At 42.2% G+C, this 21,025-nt stretch overlaps 1 protein-coding gene across 1 annotated transcript in view; it reads right to left on the bottom strand.

Annotated features, from left to right (window-relative positions):
* Positions 1–21,025, bottom strand: part of syt7b (synaptotagmin VIIb) — a 156,076-nt gene that overhangs the window by 22,075 nt on the left and 112,976 nt on the right. Inside the window, exon 6 of the mRNA XM_050043165.1 lies at positions 18,910–19,032. Within this exon, the coding sequence (XP_049899122.1) occupies positions 18,910–19,032 (123 nt within the window). The remainder of the gene's footprint in view (positions 1–18,909; positions 19,033–21,025) is intronic.

Below are 21,025 nucleotides of genomic sequence, written 5' to 3' on the forward strand. Positions count from 1 at the left end.
GAATTAATGACGAAACAGTGACGCTGACCTTTGCCCTATTGGATATAAAATGTCTATATCTTATCCTATTAGACATTTGTGTTAAATTTTCTTCATAATTAGCATATGATTTCTTGAGTTATGGCTAAAAAGATGTTTTGTGAGGTCACACTGACTGTGATCTTTGACCACCAAAATCTAATCAGTTCATTGATAAGTCCAAGTGGACGTTTGTGCCAAATTTAATTTTCCTTCAAAGCGTTCTTGACATATCGTGATTGGGATGGACAACCCAAAAACATAATGCTATTGCTAGTTTGTAGGCATAAAAACAGAATTTTCTTCATAAATTCAAGGTAACACAAGGCAAAAATTTTAAATACAAATGATTATTTTTTTGGGTGAAGGATTCCTTTAAATTAGACAAGTACAGTTATGGTGTTTGCTTATCATAGTCACCACAGATTAACATATGGTGGCATGAAAGGCAAAAAAAGGACCTGCAGCTGCACAGAGTATGATTGAATCGTGACTGTTGACACGGCAACGGCCTGCGGGACATGGAGCAATTGGGTGTGGTAGTGAGGTGGGTTCATCCATGCGTGTAAATATACATATTTACTCAGTGTCAAATACACACACACACCTGCACGCACACACACACGGGCTGCAGCACGGCACTGGTGCTGCATAATATCTCCACCAGACATGATAACAGCCTCAAATTAGCTTTCTGTCCAAAGATATAAAGAAAATTATGAGACATGTGGCACAAATACTCCTGTGTGACACTGAGTGAATTATTCTCACTGCAGTTACTTTTTTGATTCACTAAAAAAACTAGACAGAAATTCAACATTTTTGCAACTGTTAGGAGGTGAAAGTGAGTGCACATGTATCATGCCACGGTGGTGAACTTTGGAATTTGCCCAAAAGCGAGGAGAGATATCTGTGGCTGTGAGTTGCCCCGTTCTGCCTGCTGGTGACTATCTCGTCTAAAACACCAGTTACATAATTCATTCTTTAGAGGTTGTTGTAACCATGACTACTGAAATGTGTGCTCCCACTTAAGGTTGTACTCACTACCATCATGTATTTTACACGGGGTTGCAGTAACCATGGTAACAGGAGCCTTCAAAAGAGGGCAGCAAAAAATCCAAGGAAGTTCCAGAGAGAGGGGCACATATTGAAAATAGCAAAAAGCCCACAGGGCAAAGGGACCAAACATTTAGAGAGCCTTTGAAACACACTCCTGGAACACACTCTTCCCTTATACCTACACTCCTCCAACCCCTGTGACCCTGCGAAAAACACCACAGCAAACACTGCTGTGTGAGCTCATGCTGAAAATGGCTGATTCATAAATGCCAAAAAAAAAGTGCAGAACAACCTCCAGCCATGATACTCAAAACAACAGACAGTGACAGAAATGAGCAATTATGGAGTTACCTTCTTGTCCTGCTAATAAAACAGTCTGGATCATCAGACTGAAACAGGCTCCGGTCTCACTCCGCACTTCACTTTTTTGATGGGAAATGCAAATGAACTACCAGCAAGTCTATAAAACAAAACAAATGAGCACAGATACAGTCAATCCTCCCGGAGGTCGAGGGCAACGTCCCTAGAGAACGACCACTTCGATCTGACGCATCGAAACTCAAAACCCTGACTTTTGACCCCATGGCCTCAATCTGGGACTGAGTTGTAAGCCATCATCTGTGTAATTGGACAAAGCAGGTCATTACATCCCAGGGGACAGTGCAGAGACATCTTATCTCCTCCTTTATCACATGTGTATTGTCTGCTGGAAAGTCTGGTCAACATCGATTAAGAAAGGCTGAATAAATGAAAAGAACATGCTTCATTCACCCAGCGGTGATAAAGGCATATCATGTTAGCAATTACAGGAGAAGCAAATGGATAAGAAAAAAAAGAAAACTGAAGCAGAGGTCTCACAGCAAGGAGCACGAGAAAGAGACAATGTGCAGCCAGCATACACTGGACAACAAAATTTTAATCGGTGCATTCATGCACACGTCATGATCAAATCTTTGCGACCATATTGTCCCGCTGCATGCCTCCTCATAGCCGGGACACAAGCAAACTAACAGGGTGTGTGTTGTTCATGCACATCTAGCTGCCATCTGCTTGCTTAGAGATGGCACTTAAGTATCTGTGTGCACATTTAATGAAGCAGGCGTGGAGTTTTTATTTTCTAAATATAACCAGTTTGCGGGGTGAGAACTGATTGGAATAAAAACTCTATCAGATGCTGAGCAGTGGAACATTCAGCAGAATCTGTCTTCAATTATGCATTCGAAGCACTTCGCTACATAAATGTGCTTATGTGTACTTACGTCTCACTTTAACTCATCTAAATAGTTCTACTTAAGTGGTGGTACGACAACATTTTAAAGAGGACCTATTTTGCTCGTTTTCAGGTTCATACTTGTATTTTGGGTTTCTACTAGCACATGTTTACATGCTTTAATGATAAAAAAGACAAACACTGTATTTTCCTCATACAGTCTGTGCTGGTACATCTGTATTCAACCTCTGTCTGAGATGCTCCATTTTAGCACCTGTCTCTTTAAGGCCCAATCCCAATACCCCCCTTGTCCACTACCCCTTAGCCCTTGCCTACTACTCCTTGGCCCTCGAAATGAAGCAACGAGGGGTAGGGGTTGAAATCTTTCCCTAGGAACTGGGACACCACTCACGACGTCACCGCGTCGGTTACGTTCACGCATACGTAACTATTTTAAACAGGAAGCTGCGAGCCATCTGCATTGCCAACCGGCATCTACAATGTAATGGTAACGTTAGCTACTATTATGCTTGCTACTAATGTACCATTAGAGTAATAAGATATGTACGACAGGGGACTTCTGCTAGCTAGCTAACAAGCCTACGTTATGAGGCAGCATAGTTATACTAGGTGGCGTGTTATCGTAATGTGAAAAATCCGACAATTATGCAGAACAGGACAGATGACAGACGCCAGATAGCTAGCTAGCTAGCAAGCAACCAGACGACAGTAACGTTAGCTAGCTGGCTAGCTATCTGTCAACTCCAATCTAGACATTGTGAATAGCATTAAAAACTTTTTTCCCCGTCTCTTGCTCGGTGGTAGCCATGGCAACATCTACCCCTCACTGGCAAGTCAGCATCTGAAATCCCTCGTGCCAAAGGGCTAGTTTCATACCCACTACCCCTCGTTATGCCCCCTACCCCTTCATGCAAAAAGGAATCGGGACACCCCTACCCCTCGCGGGAACGCGCAAATCTAGGGGTAGGGCTAAGGTGGGGTATTGGGATGGGCCCTAAGTCCCCTCCTGAAAAAGCCCAGTCTGCTCTGATTGGTCAGCATTTCCGGGTCTCCTGTATTTCAGCATCTCTGCACCATCATTGCAGCTAGAGAATGACTTACATGGGGAATATGGCACTTTCTACTGTTAGAAAATGTACAAATAAAAGCTTCTAAACACAACCAAACATGTTCCAGCAGTAATATATCCGAAACTGGGGAGTATTTAACAACAACACAAACCAAAATTACACTTTTTCTCACTGTTAATATGTATCTACATGTAGCAACGATTGTGAAAGAGCGGGTCGTCCACTAATCGGAAGATCAGAAGTTCGATCCCTGGCTCCTCCAGCCTGCATGTCCAAGTATCCTTGGGCAAGATGCTGAACTCCAGGTTGCTCCTGATGGCTGTTCCATCGGTGTGTGAGCAGGAGTGAATGGTGACTGGGTAGCAGGTGGCACCTTGTACAGTAGCCTTGGCCACCAGTGTGTGACTGTGTGTGTGAAGAGGTGAATGTGACATGTGGTGTAAAAGCCCTTTGAGTGGTTGGAAGACCAGAAAAGCGCTATACAAGTGCAGGCCATTGACCATTTTACTTGTAGCTGTGGCATGACTGTGTGTTGCAGCACTTGCTCTGGTTAAAACCCACCAATAAAAACTTATAAACACAACTGGGAATGAATACGATGCAAAATTTGGGGGAAATTAACTATCGTTAATTATCGCCACCCAAAAATACATGCTACCCTGATGTTAGCGTGTAGCTACATGTAGCATTGTAGGCTACGGTATGTTAACAGCACTGTGGAGCAAATGACCGTATAAAGAAATCCCTCATGAGCTGACATCCCCTTGTCTCAAAAGTAGTATTCAGAACGGTCTGAAGCCTGAGGTTTTTGCTTTCAGATATTGCTTTTACATATGTTTACCTCCCGGTTTGAAACTTTGGTCATGTTTTATATGAACATCTGACGTTGTAACATTATGTATACGACAGAAAATAAAGGAAAAGCATATTAGGTCCCTTTTAAAGGAATGAGTTTTTTTAGTTATATGATGGATAACATCTTTACTGTTTGCACTGTGAAATTTTACAACAGGAATTATGTTATTATTGGTTTTTATCAACATAATGACAGCAAGTTGAAAATCAATCTTGTTGACAATGCATTTAAATTGTTTTCCTACAACATGGACTTGTAGTAGCTGAAGGATGATAAAACTCCTCATGGTTATGTTGAGGTGCTCACAACATTTGGGTAAGTTTAGGGAAAGATCATGGTCTTGGTTTGATACGGAAAATCAATGGTAACTTGAAACATGAGACAGAATGTGTTTGCTTTATTAACATTTATCTGAAAACACAATCTTTTCCTAACTCGAACTAATGTGCTTTTGTTGCCTGGCACAAACCACATATAGAACTCGGATAAAAATGCAGGGGACAGATTAGATTAGTCTGATGCAGGTTGCACAGTTTCACAAAAATAAAGACCCATTTTAAGCCTACAAAGTTCAGCCACCCAATCCCGAGGCTAACTCTGACCCGAGAGCCATGTTTCCATGGTAATGATCATTTGCTGACCAGTGGCAAAAAATGTTAAAAAAGAGGAAAACATGACTCATAATTTGTGGTTTGTTAACAATATGGTGGAGGAAGTAACGAGAGGGGAGAGAGTTTTGGAGGCTTGGAAACACACACCAATGAGGACACCGTCAGTCGTTTGCCTAGAGAAACTGTCCTGACTCTGACTGACAAGTTAGCAGAAGTAATGAGCCCTGCCACATTAGGAAGCCACAGCGTCTCCGCTCTGCCACAGCTCTGCAGATTTTATGATAATGGAAGATTCAGTTCTTCAGTGGATTTTCATAGTAAAATGTTCATGTAACTATTGAATACTTTCAGAAAGCAAACATTTTTTTCGCTGGAGTGAGCAGAGCCAAGCGGTGTGAAATGGGTTGCTTAGTCAGCGATGTTTTTAAGTTTGGAAAAAGTCTTAATTTACCACCAATCCATGGCAAATCAGTCCTACTTAAATGTACAGTGTTGATTTAGGGGACTATGTTGGCAGAAATGGAATATAAAAGGTATGTTTTCGTTAGTGTATAATCACCTGAAAATAAGAATCGTGTTTCTGCTATGAGCAGTAAATATCTACACAGGGAGCGAGTCCTCATAACGCTGTTTCCACTGAGCAGTATGGTATGGTATGGTTCAGTTCAGTTCGGTATGCATTTTTTCCGTTTCCACTGTGAAAAGTTGTGGATGGTATCAATGGAACCATTTTGTACCGTCCCCATATTTGGTCCCCCCTCTGTTGGGGTACACAGATCTGGTACTAAAAGGTGGAGCTGTGAACACTGCAGTCTGTTGATTGCTCAGTAGCGGATGGTCACTCTGCTCAGGGCTGAGTTGTGGCTGGTTTTGTAACCACTGTTCATACTACTCTTGCAGCAGCTGTAGTCTGAGGGAAAAAAACTTAATTCACTGGGCCAACTGCTTAGCCTGGTTCCAGACCATAGACCCCGCCCACTCAACTGAGTAGGCTTGCATCTCTGGTCTGGCATACTGCAAGGAATTTGCAATTTATCTCGTCCAAACGATGGACGGACCAATGAACGCCGGGGGTGGGGGCGGGTCTAGCGATTAGCCAATCAGCGCCACGCTGATGTCAAGCTGTACGCCGGTGGGTAACTGGTGAGGATAGCAACAATGGCGACCGCTACAGATCCTACAGACCACATTAACGATGCTATCGAGGTATTTCGCCACTACTCGCGTTAATGGAGGACCAAATTAAGGAAGCTGCTAAACTGGATTTAACGGCGATGCAGCTGGGCGTGCACGACGACGGAGACATTTTAAACGGGCAATGCTCGCTTGTTTTCGGCACCCCCGAGGCATGGATACTAATGACGTCAGATTCTGGGTGAGTCGTTGATCTCTACTGATTGGTTAGGGAAAAATCAAATTCCCCCCCCCTTGTAAATCGCCTTCAGTGGAAGCAATGTCAGACTGAAGGTTCTGGGAGCTTCAGTCTGACACTCAGGCTACCAACTGCTGGCAACTCTTAAGGTGGAAAATTTACTTGTAATGTCACTTAATGTTGTTAAGTTGATGAGTGAATCAGCACACTTTAAATTTCAATATGACAACTTTGATGATTACTTTAGATGTTGTTTTTTGTCTCTCTTGGGTAACACAGACTTTAAGCAATGAGTAGATCTTCAAATGTTTTAAAATATGAATATTAATTTTGACTGGATTATGTGAACTGCAAACATTCTAATCCGCACTTGGAGAAAAAAAGCATCACAGAACATAGTTTCTGTGGGCTGCGACCGGCTACGCTTGCCTGAGAATGGCTAAATGCACAAACCCACTATTTTTAAATATCCCATAAGGAGAGGCTTTCACTGCAGCCTGTTTAATTTTGTTCTGTAAATGTCGGCGTGCAACCCCGTTCTGCCGTCAATAAATGAGGTGCAGACGTTCCATCTATGAGGAAATACAGGGAGAGACAACAACCCCACCCACATTTAAGAGTACTGTTTGCGGTGGACACACTAAACTGACCTAGGATCTAGGTACCATGTCTGAAGGGTTACTTTTGTTTCCAAAGGTACCATACCGAAAGTGTTTGATGGAATCGGGCCTCATGTTGCACCTCTATGTTTCTACAGTGGCCCAGAACGGACACACCAAACTGTGGCTTTATTTAAGGCTATTGGTATTTTTGTGTCGGCTACTGTAGTTGGAAAAACACCAATTTTTGAACAGGAAACTCTTTTATTTAGTGGTTTTACTTGTTTTAATCACCTGGTCCATTTGTTTTGGAGAGTAAGAGACCTCTGTGGACAATTCAGCTTCAAGTAAATATCTCTTGAACATTGATCACTGAGGGCATTCTACCTGGAGAAGTTTCAGCTGGTTGCAATCTGCAATCCTAACCGCTAAAAGCCACTAAATTCCCCTACGTTTTACACACTGGACCTTTAATAAAGTCAAGACCTGACAGCTTTGTGTAACAGACAAATTTAGACATCTATATGAAGTCGTATTAGTTTGATCTAAACCTAAATCAAAGGTCTCCAGTATCAAAGTCCTGTGCTTTGAGCACCCATTATCCACCCTGACTTCCTCTGTGTGACTAAGGTGCCATATAAAAATGTAACACCTCCTCCACAGGAAATAAACGTCGCCATTGAAGATAATATCATAATGTTTTTTGTCAAAATCTAATTGCCAAATAAATTAGTAGTACAGAAATGCAATATCTAAGAAAAGGGGTCGAATGAGAAGACTTTTCACTATTTATTCTCTGTGCGTATGAATTTAATAATAAAAAATGGGTCCACTGTGTACTAGGTGACTAAATACTGATCACAGAGAGAACTACACCTCTAATAGAAAGTGGATCAGAGAGCTCATTTGAAAAAGCTATTTTTGTTGGTATTTTATCCTCTATCAGTTTCAGTTATTATTCTCTACAAGTCATGCAAAAATAATTAAGATAACGTGCCTTAGGATATGAGATAAGTTATAAAGTGACAAAGATTTATTGCATTTATTTTCATAGCTGGTTCATGTGGGAAAACAATATGAAATAATATTGGCTTTTATCATTTAGGCGAATTAAACGAGCGAGAAAAAGAGCTGAGGCTGGGTGAGTATAAAACATTTGGAGCCCGGACTAAAGTCTTAACACTTGCTACTAGCACAGACATCTAAAGGTGATAGAGGGGTGTTACAGGAAGCTCATGAACGTGTGAGCAAATATACTGTAAACCAATGCATGAAAATAGTCCAGCAGATTTATCAGAGTCTGGCTGAGCTGACAGTCATCAGTGCTGACAGTGGAGCGTTACTGTGACATCATCCCATCACAACGCCAGTCAACACCCTCAGGAAAGGGAGGATTAGGTGAGTGAAGAGATAGAGAGGGAGGCAGACAAACTGGCATAACAACAGCGCAAAATAAGAAAAAAAGGTTTAATAGATGCAGTTAAATAAAGCGTGGAGGTGAGTCTGAGAGGGAAGGCAGAGGTGGAGAGGGACTGAAGGAGAGATGAGGAGACATAGTCTTATTGAGAAACAAAATGAGGGCTGCAGAGGGTAGAGAGGAAATTGATGAGGTGATGGGGAGAGGAATGGGAAGCAGAGGGCGAGGGAGGGAGAGTGGATGGACGGGTGAGAACATGAGGAATGAGGGTTACCAGCAGGGCCTGGATAGGAAGTGTGTCTCCATAAACATTACTGCATCTGGGTCTTGCTGATCATACACTAGCCCGAGGAGACCATGAAACACAATATAGGTCCTACGTCCCATGATGGATGAGGCCCTGGCTCCAGTGTCAGCCCACTCAGCGCTCCCTACCAACAGGGACAAATCACCCGGCCACCGCCCCCCTCAACACGCAGCCTAATACAACTAATGGAGCCATCTACAGTGTTCGACGGGCTTGATGCTCTTTGAATGGACTTCTGCTGCCTTGTTCTTGAGATTTATCCACTGGGGAGTTGCTGTTTTTGTAAATCACGCTCTGTGCATAAAGAACCCGTAGTGACGCCACATCCTCCTCAAAAATAGAGATAAAAGTCAATAAAATGTGTCAGATGACTTCACGAAGCTTTTGTTTTTTCTCTTCGACTACTCATTGTCACCTTTGCTGTGACGTCCCCCTCACTTCCCCTTCATGGGCTCTCTTAAATCAGCTCCCTGCTCGTGGCCACAAGCAGCAACCAGGGAAATGGTGAATGAGCTCCAGACTTAGATCTGACAGGTTTTTTAAAAAGATGCCTCGTTTGTGCTGACCTACATCGCTTTTTCCTTCCAATCATCTCTCCTCCCAGGCCACTGCCTGCACCAGAAGCTGCCACGGGGAGCAGTGGCCGGCCTGGAGAGTCATTAGGAGGCTTGACTCACTGTGATTGCTGGCTCAGACATACAACTGAAAGAGTCGGATATGCCAGCTGATAAAGAGTGGCAACAACTTCCCGCTTGATTAATGCTGTACAGTCTGCAGTTGTGCAACTCAGCGTGTGCAAGATGAGAACTCTGATTCTAAAGCCACGACCAACAAGGTATACGCCCAGAGTTTGAATAACAGCACATGTTGGTCTTTACGTGTTCATTCTCATCCACAAATGACAATTTACTAAAATGTTTCCATTCAGCCTTTGGGTCTTTAATTTTGTTAAAGGTGTAGCCATTGAATTTTTTGGCCGCTAGGTGGCAGTTTAACAAGCTGTTAACACAACACTGATGTATTATCAATTGGTAAATTTGTTAAGGTGAATGTGGTCTGCCTCACAAGATGTAGACTTTGGTTATAAGCCTCAATTGACACTTTGCAAAGTCACGCCCTGGACGCAGACTGGCCAATCATAACGTAGCATCAGGCTGGCTCAGACCAGGGTCCGACAACAACACAGCTGTGCTCCACTGACTCTAATGCAATTGTTTCAGATTTCCTTCATTTTCAGGCTGGTTTTGTGGATTTCGAGCTAAATGAACATTGTTTGACTTCCCCAGGAGATTCCTGTCCGTCCAGCAACAGAGGTCCGGGTGCTGGCAGCGGCATGGGGGTGAAGCCAAACACCATTCATCTGCACACACTGTGATGCCACACAGCTGGTTCAATATCAGCAAAGTTTCCCTTTATATTCATTGTCTTGTGTGTCGATCAGCAGTGATGTGGTGGTTCACTTTTACACTGTGATCTGTAGCCTATAGTTCGGCTTTAGCTTCTAACTATCTTTGTCTTTTTAACCTGTTGTTGCTGCTGAGTCAGTTTGACATCCTGGATATATCCTTCAAACACAGACTGTAGACCCCTCTGTCTGCTTCACTCTGGAATCACTGTTTCATTTTTCCAAAAATACGATAATACTGTAACAGTTGGTTACAGTGTGAGCTCCATGCTTACTATGACAGCTTGTTGGACCATCACAAAGGGGCGGGGCTTAGCGAAAGGTCAACTGCTGCTTATTTCAGATATTTCTCAAAATCCTCATAACTACGTAAAACTAGTCTCACGTAGCCGGACCAATCTCCACACTTCAATTTAGCCTTGTGCGTTAAACAACCACTGCAACCTCTGAGCTAGCAACCTACTCGCTAAAATGTCTTAATGTTTTACGTGGCTTTTTTGTGGGGATTTAGCCCAATTAATGCCAAGGCTCACACCCCCATGTGCAAATGTTCCACCAACACAAGTTCCCTCAATCCTGGGCTTCACACCGCCCAAGATGATTGAGATTTGGCGGCGTTCTTTCCCTTTGTGCAAAATTATGATGGGTTGACTCTTAAGCTGCTAAATGCTCCCACACACCTCCCTCGCTGTTAGATCAGTAGGAGGACAAGGGAGAGATGAATGACTTAAATGTCCACCACATTGTTTTGGAAATGAAAACAAAGGTTTTGCCCACTGATATCCAAACACACATCTCTTCCCATCTCTCTCCATATTTCTCTGTTAGCGACTACAATCCTCAAACGGTGAAGTGCTGTTTTATATGCGTGGTACCACTACCTCGTCGCTAAAAAGTCTCATTTGATTGGATGAACTTTTGTAAACGCCCCTGAGTTCAGGATGAGTCTTCAAACAGATGAATCAATTTAATCTGGTTTTACAAAGAAGAAACAGTAAAATTTTTACTCATAACGTGTTCTCCATACAAATGCACTGTTTGAAATAAGGCGTGCAAAGCTTTTCATTTTGTCTGTTTAGACTTTGGAAACTCATTCCTCTCTTATTCCTTGTGACATTTTTCCAAAGATGACGTCTGTTAGGTTTGTCTCTTTCTTCCCCAGCAGAGCTTCAAGCTTCTCAAGCATGTATATATTTTTTGTGGTAACATGGTGCAGGTTTCTCATTTAAAAGTTATGAATGGTCAACCGCACTGAAAGCGCTTTTTACACCACACCAGGATATTCAGCAGTGATGAAAATGTGACAAATAGCTCAGTATTGGTGAATTAGAGGGACATGATCATCAACTGTGGATACAAAAAAGTGATAGAGGACATATTCTAGACCGAACTCTGAGTGCTCCACAATCTGATATGTGAATGCCCCATCATTAACAGTCTGTGTGGGCACAGTGTATTCTCGGTGTGTACTGAATGGAAGCAGACTTTGATGTGCTCCATTTCAGAAACTGTAGCACATTTTACAGCTTTCAAAAACTCAACGTTCAGCGTGGAAGTTGTCCGGGGCCAGTAAGCTCTTTTGGGTTTATTCATATTTATTTCCCTGTTGCGTCTCTGTGTGTGGTGAATCTCTGAGCTCATTAAGATGCAGCTCTGCCATGCAACAGCAGCTTTCTGAGATGATAATAACACAAACAGCTTCGGAGCTTCCATCATAGTTATCTGCAGGTGGGTGATTATGTCCAGTCCACCCCAGGGCTTTGGCCGGTCTACCACAGTGACCCACACTGACTTACATAACAAGAAGCTCCACATAAGAGATTACATGACCCCTAACGCAGAGCCAGAGAACACTGGCTTTGTCTGTAGATAACAGATCAGCGAAAAACAAAATGTGTCCTTTGACAATAATATAATTAACTGTAATCACAGCTGCATTGGTGGGATTTTATCTTCGAGATCTAATAAGTACAAGACAGCTTTTGTAGGCAACAGCTTCGGCTATTTCTGCATCCCAAATCACAGGTTAACATTAAACATCTCACACAACACAACACGCTGGTGATAATGAACACTGTAAATTTGTTTGAGGATGATTTAACTGTCACATCACCTTCACCTCTCTGGATACGAGTTCAGCTGCATTTGACTAAAACAGGCTCCTCTGCAAGTATTTAGTGTTAGGTTTTAAATGAGTGACAGCAGGCGGTAAAAATAGATCATATCTCAGTGTTGTGTTGCGAGCTTTGATGAGTAGTTCTCAGCATCTGAGTGCACACTGCTACAGTATCTGCTTGTATATCACCGCTGATTTACAAACCCGCAATACTGATAGACAAGTCATACATCTCCTCACTTATGTAAGCATATTTTCCTTTGAATGAGAACTACCACACTGTTTTATGAGATAATTATGATCCTTGACTACAAGTTCCCTGGCGAATGTGATGAAGATTAGAGACCACTAAGTGAATTCTAAAACACATTAAAGGGACGGTTCAACCTAAAATCAAAAATACATACTTTTAGTCTAACCTGTTGTGTTGTTCATCAATCTAAACAGGGGATATCGGGTGCAGAGATATCTGCTGTCTTTCCAGTATAATGGAACTACATGACACTGAGCTTGTGGTGCTCAAAGAGCCACAAAATGCATTTCAAAAACTCAACACCAATGTCTCTTTCCAGAAATCATGACTCCGTTACTCAAGATAATCCACAGACCTTGTTGTGAGCAGTTTCATGTGAGAACTTTTTTTTCCTTTCTACCAACCTACACCCACAAACCATATCACCGCACAGAGGGAAGCATGCATTTACTCAAGGACGAGAGGCTCTTGCTCGTGACAAGATGCACACATTAATGGCGTCCTCCTCAGCTGAGCTGTAACGTTAGCTGGCACAGAGGTGCTAGCAGTAGATGCACGCCTCCTACTGTGCAGTGATATTGTTGATGGGTGGAGTTTGGTAGAAAGAAAATAGTTCCTACATGAAACTGCGTATAACATAGGTCTGTGGATTTTCTCGAGGAACCAGGTCATGATTTCTAGAAAGAGACACTGCTGTTGAGCACCACAAGCTGAATGCCATAATTTGGGGGCAAACTGTTTCTTTAAAGCTGCACTGATCAATATTTTTTCAAATCACAATGGATCAAAAGACTGTGTGTAATGTAAAAGAGATCGCTCATAGTCATTACCTGCATTATCACTACCACTGCAGTTTCCTTTTCAGCCTCGTTAAGCTTTAAGTTTTAGTGTTACAGTCCCACAAATTTATTGTTTTGGCTCAGTCTCACCGCTTTCATCAATCTTGTTAACAGCAGCAGCAGCAGGCAGCTGCTTTCGGCAAAAAAGCTCTGATAAACCAACTGCACACTATCTGCCAACACCAAACGGCAGACAGACAACTAGCTAGTGAACATGGTGGAGCATTTAGTAGCTAAATACCCAAATATTTTTCTCAGGAGTTTATGAAGACATAAGCAAAGCTGCATAGGAGAGCAAATTTTTACTTAAATTTGTTAGGTGGACACAAAAGTCCTGTTTCCACCAAACACTTTGGAACCAGAAGTAACCCTTCAGACATGGTACCTAGACCCTAGCATTTCCACTGCAAACAGTACTCTTGAATATGGGCGGGGTTGTTGTCACTCACTGCTCCGTCCAGCCGTTGATGTATTTCCTCTTCACCAGTGACACAGATGGACATCTGCACCTCGTTTATCATCCATACAGTCTCTCTCCATGGGATATTTAAAAATAGCGGGTTTGTGCATTTAGTCCTTCTCAGACAAACGCAGCCTGTTTTTTTTTCTCCAGTTGAGGATTAGAATATATGCAGTTCACATTATCCTGTCCATATTAATTCATACTTTTGAACACAAGATTCACTCATTACTAAAAGTTTATGGCATCCAAGAGAGAAAATAAAACTAAAGTAACCGTTAAAGTTGTCATATTGAAATTGAAGGTGTGTTGATGGATTCATGTTGTCAGCTCATGCACTGAGCAACATTACAAGTTAAAGTTCCACCTTAAAGGTTGCTGGCAGTCAGCTGAGTGAATTAAGCTACTATTTATCAGTCTACAGCTGCTGCGAGAGACAGCAAATATAATTTCATTTTATAGTTATAGTTTACTAATGTATGGAAAACTCCCCATGGTATGAACAGTGGTTACATGAGCCTCAAAACCAGCCACAGCTCAGCCCTGAGCAGAGGGACCGTCGTATATTGACCAATCAACAGACTGCAGTGTTCACAGCTCCACCTTTCAGTACCAGATCTGTGTGCTAGTTACCCCAACAGAGGGGGGACCAAAAATCGGGACGGTACGGAACGGTTCCATTGGTACCATCCACAACTTTTCACAGTGGAAATGGATGGAAAAAATGCGTATCAAACTGAACCATACCGTAATGCTTGGTGGAAACGGGGCTATATATGACTCCAAATGAATGCTAATGTTGTGGCTGGTGGTGAACTGTTTGCCAGCACGTTCACCATAACAACGTCCATGTTGCATTTACAGCTTGTTCCGCTGTCTCCAAGAGCCCAAAAAAACAAAAAAAAACAAAAAGAAAAATTCAGTTGATGCTGCTTTAAATCTAAATCTGTAAATATTTGAAAGCAAGGGTTCCACTTGGTCTGCTTGTTTACTGTCCATATTTAGTTTTGACGTAATACAAAGCGCACACAGCTTTTATCCTTTCATTTCTCTATTATCAGATTTGGTGTTTGTAGATATTTGTGCTGCCAGCTGTATTTGATTTCATTAATAAACCAACGCAATCTCAAACCTCTATGGGAGTGCCTATTTTTATCTTGTAGCATATTTCTCTCGAAAGCTGAGAGCAAAGGTGTCGCACTCTTTCTGTCTCTCTTTCACTGTCTGACAGCATCTTGTCTCGTCACATATATTCTTGGCCGGATCATCCTGTTCCATCGTTCTCAGTCTGCTAGGCTCCATGAAAACGGCCGGGAGCGGGCCAGCAGACGGGTGCAGGGAGCTTACAGGGTAACTACAGAGACACAGAGATGAGAGAGACGGACAGAGATGATGATGGAGAGCTGTTATTAGTTGTGGAAGGACACTAGACGACTTGGCCCACGCGACCCCTCGGGGTAGAGGCTCGCTGGCTGGCTGTGATTAGAGTAAGGTGCTTGACAGACCTCCAGACGGGGAGAGGGAGAGAGGATGATGGGGGGGGACAAGAGGTAAACTGGTCTCATCCCCCGACTGACTCCTAGAGATTTTAAATTAAATTTCAAAAGCATAAAAAGGTCATAATTGTTGCAGTAATATCAAACACAAGACAAATGTTCTTTTCTTCTGAGACAGAAAGCTATTTTTCATCAACCAAAGATTCACAGATGACCTAGTTAGAGCGGCACACTTGGATGCACTGCAGAGAGGATTGGAGAAAACTCCTAAAAATCTATACAGCGTTATGTGGGACTACACCCAGGTTTTTGCTCAGCTGGTGTCAAAACAGTGGGTTAAGCACTTTATCCCTCAAACACTCTGATGTGATAAGAGGGTAGCCGGTCTAGTCCTTTGTTCACCAGCTGAGAGATTGTGTTAGTCTCTGACAGCTGCTCTGAGATCACTGGTAGATGAGAGGTTAGCATATTTTTAGACGAGTGTTTCATGTGAGGAGCCTTACTACTAAATAATGAGGGTGCCCTTCTCCTGTGCCACCGACTCGCAGATCAAACAGCGAAGAGCTGCAGACAAGCAGATTTACAAAAGGTCTGGATGGAGAACACAGAGGACATGAGAAAAACGGGAACAAGAGGACGGAAAATGTGAAGTCGGGAAGAAAATGTTGTGAACCAAAAATCAAAAGGAAGCAAACGTAAGGAAAAAGGACTAATCCAGAGTCTATAGCTCAGTCACACAATAACATTATAGTTCATGGTAACAGTTTCAAACACGACCACAGCTACCATTGAGAACACCAAGGTCGTGTCCTTTGTATTGTTTCTGGGAATGTGGGGGTTTTAATGGCCTGAGGAGGACTTAACATATAATTACATCAACAGTAGATTACACATGATGATATTTCCACCAGAATTATATTTCTGGCAGTGCAAAGAAGGCTTTGATACATCTAACAGTTAAATAAATAAAAAAGGAGGATAGTTAGACGGGGTAGGTTGCCATGGGGACACTCAGGACATCAGTATTACTAAAATCCTGGCTACAAGCCTGGTATCAAGCCATGTTGATATTAGATGTGAGTAAAATATTTTATTACACTTTAACTTCTCTCCTGATGATTGTAAAGTATCAGTGGAAAGGGACAGTATCTTCCAAACTGCCAAAAAGTATTGAGCTTAGGCAAACCAGAGGTAAAGGTGCCACTGTTTCAAAGGATACATTTTCAAAGGCCCTGTCTACACATAAACAGATATTTTTGATAACTCTTGTCCACATGCAAGCATCTTATAGAGGGTAAAACATGTAAAGTTAAATGTATGAGCTTTAGTGTGGTTTGCAGAGGTCCACTGGTATGGAATGGTATTGATAACACTGTAAAAAAGTCATTATCTGTGTCTATTTTCAAAAAGAGTCTCAAGCGGCAATTACTACAAAAATATGTTAAAGCATGAATACCCTAATGGCTGGGAAATTCTTCACCAGGGTAGAAATTCTCTGCCATCCAGGTCATGGTAATCTTAATATTGTAGGCAACTAGACTTAAGTTTCTTGAAGACCTTTCACTTCTCATCCAAGAGGCTTCTTCAGTTCTAACAGATCACTGCTAAACAGAGGAGGTGGCCTACGACACCACTTATCACCCACCTACAATGCAGTCTTGCGATCCCTCCCCAAACGACTTAACACCCATTCACACCTGGACCCATCCAACCCTAATGACACACATGATGGCCGGTTGGTCATCGTTGAGGTCACATGTGACTCTCCTCTGCTTAGGAAACCTTGTTGAGGTCACACGTGAACTCAGCGATTCTGTAAGGGTTCACACCCACACAGAGTTTGAGGTCCCGTTTATACGACAGCGATTTCAACTGAAAACGGCAAGCTTCAGTTGCGTTTTGGCCGATCGTTTACACGACAGCAGCGTTTTGGGTGCCTGAAAATGCAACGTTTTGAAAACGGGTTCCAGAGTGCAATTTTTTGGAAACGGCAGCGTCTCCGTTGTCATGTAAACTTGCAATATGCAGTTCCTCTGAAAACGGAGACTTTTCGCACATGCGCATTACGGTTCCAGTCATTAGGCATGCGCGAGAAAGTTGACCGTCACAACAACAAAGCCGAGCTCTGTTTGTGCTGCTCACCCTGTTGATCTGAAGTGAAGTGTAGATCTGTTACTGTAGCGACTCCACCTCGTTGTCCATCCAGACAAAGTTATTTGTGCATGCTTTCGCAATTGTGTCTTCTTTGTTTTGGTTTGTAATCACCGCGTTGTAGAGGAAGGCGCTTCAGCGCAGGTGCATGGCCTCATGCCGTGGTGTTGCTTTGCAAATTTACACTGCCACCCATTGGCCTGGCATGAATACTGCAGCGTTTCCAGTAGATTTTGCGGCTCCGTGTGAACGGGGATCGTTTCAATAACGTCGTCATATAAACGCAGAAGTTTTTTAAAACGCAAAGGACAGACTTTTCTGTTTTTAGAGAAACCGTTGTCGTCTAAACAGGGCCTAAAGCCTGCAACTCCACACCAGTCAGTCAGAACTGAAGAAGCCTCTTGGATGAGAGGTAAAGTGTCTTCAAGAAACTCAAGCAAGTCAAGCTGCCTGCAATATAGCACTTATGATGAGTAGGTTACAAATGTTACTGTATATTATGTGCAATTTTTTTCCCTAAATTTTAAAATGTGTTTCTAAACACATTTTAAAATACAATTTGCTTCATGTCCCGGCCCCTATTCTCAAGCTTTCAATAGCTTATCAAGGTGTTCCATCTCACATCTCCATTATTTCTTATGAAGTGCACTTGTATTTTTGTTTTGTTTCTGAGAATAAAATTGTGAAATCTGAAATCGAACAAAGTTTTAGGTCACTAGAACAGATTTTTCAAAACACCTTCTAAGGTGCAGATTTTTCAAAACTCCAATTACTGTGAATCTGTGGGGACGAGTAAAATAAAGCATTTGGAAACTGACTATCAGTTTGTTAATGTTTTCTTAACGCTGCATGGTCCAATGACAACTTTACTTTTCTACTTACGAACAAAGCTTTCTGCTGCACCTAGTGTTTTGCTCCTCCTCAGCGTCCATGCTTTATAGTGTGCCGCAAACAGGACCAGATGGGCGAACGAGCAGATGGTGGGACACTTTCCAGAGTGGGATTGTTGTCGGTGAGGATTGGATGGAAATCTTTTGCATGTCCCGAGCATCAATTGTATCTTTAAGTGAGCTCCTTCATCCCTAATCAAATGGGAATCAGTGGTAATAAGATCTCTAGTCGGTGTTCTGTAAAAGGCAACGTTAGCCTGTTCACTTTTTGACCTTTGTGACGAAGGGAGACTGCTGAGGATGGCTAACACCAGCGAGCCCCTGGAGTTGTTTTCGATTCTAGTGTGGACGGAGATATTTTGTAAAACGAAGGCCGTGTGAACAGAATTATCTGTTGTAAAATATCTGTTTTAAAAAATATCTGTATGCATGTAGACAGGACCTCAATTTTGAAGAACTGTCAATAGAAGTGAAGTCATAAGAATAAGCAGCATTTTAAGCAGCTAAGATTTTTTCTGTTTTTGAGAAGAGTAAAATTAAACTTACTTCACCATTTCAGACTGAAACTTTTTCATCTTTCAGGTCACCCTACAGTGAAGACCACTACATCAACACAAAAGAGATGAATAGTCTTGCAACACTTTAAATTGCATGTCATTACATCATTATGTACCTCTCCGCTATGACAAACAGCCACCTCAGCTACTGGCCAGACTAATCAGGTCTTATCATCACTCTTCTCTCTCTTTCTCTCATTACCTCTTTTCTGGTGTGGTTTCGTTCTCTTTGCTTGCCGGAGCTTCCTGTAGATCTGGGAGGTTGGCAAAGTCATCCTGTTCAGCCAGCCCGATTGCTAGAGACAGAACAACCATCTTCCCCTCACTGGACACACAGACAAACAAGACATCACCAGACCACACAGGTGTGTAGACAAATAGGCACAGGGACGGACACACACACATACACACAAAAAATACAAACGGGCAGTGACAGAAACACACGCAGCACACATTCATTTCACGTACAAAGAGAGAGTGGGAGAAAGGTGGTAGACTGTTGTGAGGACACTATTTCATCTTAACAAATGTTCAGTCTTTACTTTACACTGCAGTGCATCTCAACCAGACCTGTGTGCTATGGAGTGAGTTAAAAATACAACACAGGTTTTGTTAATCTGACACTTTAGTAACACTTTACTGCATGCATGTCTTGCCATTTTGTGTACCAACTATTTCACTGTTTTATTTAAACAGCTGGTTTAATGTTAATATCAGTGATTATTACTGTCAAAACATTGGATTTCATTGCTTTATTTCCTTCCCTCTGCATGGGGATACAGTTGGAGGGTGTAGTTTGGTTGAAAGAAAATAGTTCCTACATGAAACTGCTCACAACAAGGTCTGTGATTATCCTGAACAACCAGAGGCCTGTACTACGAAGCAGGATTTGGAGTTAGCGAGGTAACTACAGGGTTAACTCTGGGTTTTCAGTGCTATGAAGCTGGTTCTCTTTTTACTGGGATAAATCACTGTGGCAACTTATGCCTAACAGCTTACCTGCTCTGGAGCAAGTTAACTTAAGAGTATCATATCACAGCCTGTTAACACCCCAACCTCTGATCAGTCAGATCACTGAAGATAAAAATAACCATGGGCAAAAGTCCGGAGTCTCAGGTAAAAATGAGAGAGAGAAAAAAGAGTGGCCTATATAGTGTTAAAGGTCAGTAATATTGGGTCATTTCATCATTTCAGGGCTCCATTTCCACAGGTTTTAAAACAGAGCTTTGAACAAACAGAGAGATCGTTTACACACTAAATTCACAAATTTAGCAGGATCTTAACACATGCGGAGTTTATTTTAGTCCCCAGTGATAGTGTTGATATTTTACACTCTGATTCCATCACTGCAGCTCAAAATAACATTAGACATCTGTGTTGTGAGAACTGTAAAAAAAAAAAAAAAAAAAAAAAAAAAAAAAAAAAGATAATATTTTATCAGTGAAATAATCAACACACTGTTAATCAGCTCCACTTAGTATCAGTGCAACATTTCGGTCAGATAGTCCTCGTCAGTCATTAACTAGTCTACTTTTCTACTTGTTCATTTGGTAGCATTAACAGTCTGGCATTACTTTAAAGTGTTTTATGTGACATATTCATTGTCACCTAAACAGCAAAAAATACTCTATACTAATGTCACTTATAGTCTAGTGATACCTACACGTAATTTAAGACTCGGCCGATGTTTACATTTTGGATAACATTTTCAATATTTCTACATTTCCGTTATAAGATTACAGAATATTGTTCACATCACAGGCGGCAAGGTGATGTGATAGTTAGCACTGTCGCCTCACAGCAAGAGGGTTCCTCCAGCTTCCTCCCACAGTCCAAAGACATGCAGGTTAATTGGTGACTCTAAATTGCCTGTAGGTGTGAATGTGAGCATGAATGGTTGTCTGTCTCTATGTGTCAGCCCTGTGATAGTCTGGTGACCTGTCCATGGTGTACCCCACCTCTCGCCCAGTGTCAGCTGGGATAGGCTCCAGCCCCTCCGTGACCCTCAAGAGGATAAGCGGTTATGGAAATGGATGGATGGATGGATCACACACCATTAAGATTTTCAGTACTTTTTCATCTCATATCATATGGAGTAGCCATATGGTGTCACTCATGGTGTCACTCCTCTATCACATGAACGTGCTCATGGCTGGATAGGAAAACCCAGAGTGACTGAACTTAACTTAACTTAACCAGCTTTGTGGTACCAGATATCCAGACAACCAGTGTTAGAGTTAGTCAAACCAGAGAACAAAAAGATATCCTGGGTAAGCTGAAACGGCGTAGCATTTCATAGTACAGGCCTCTGGTAATGA

Source organism: Epinephelus moara, chromosome 1 (assembly GCF_006386435.1).
Source record: "Epinephelus moara isolate mb chromosome 1, YSFRI_EMoa_1.0, whole genome shotgun sequence".
Lineage (NCBI taxonomy): Eukaryota > Metazoa > Chordata > Actinopteri > Perciformes > Serranidae > Epinephelus > Epinephelus moara.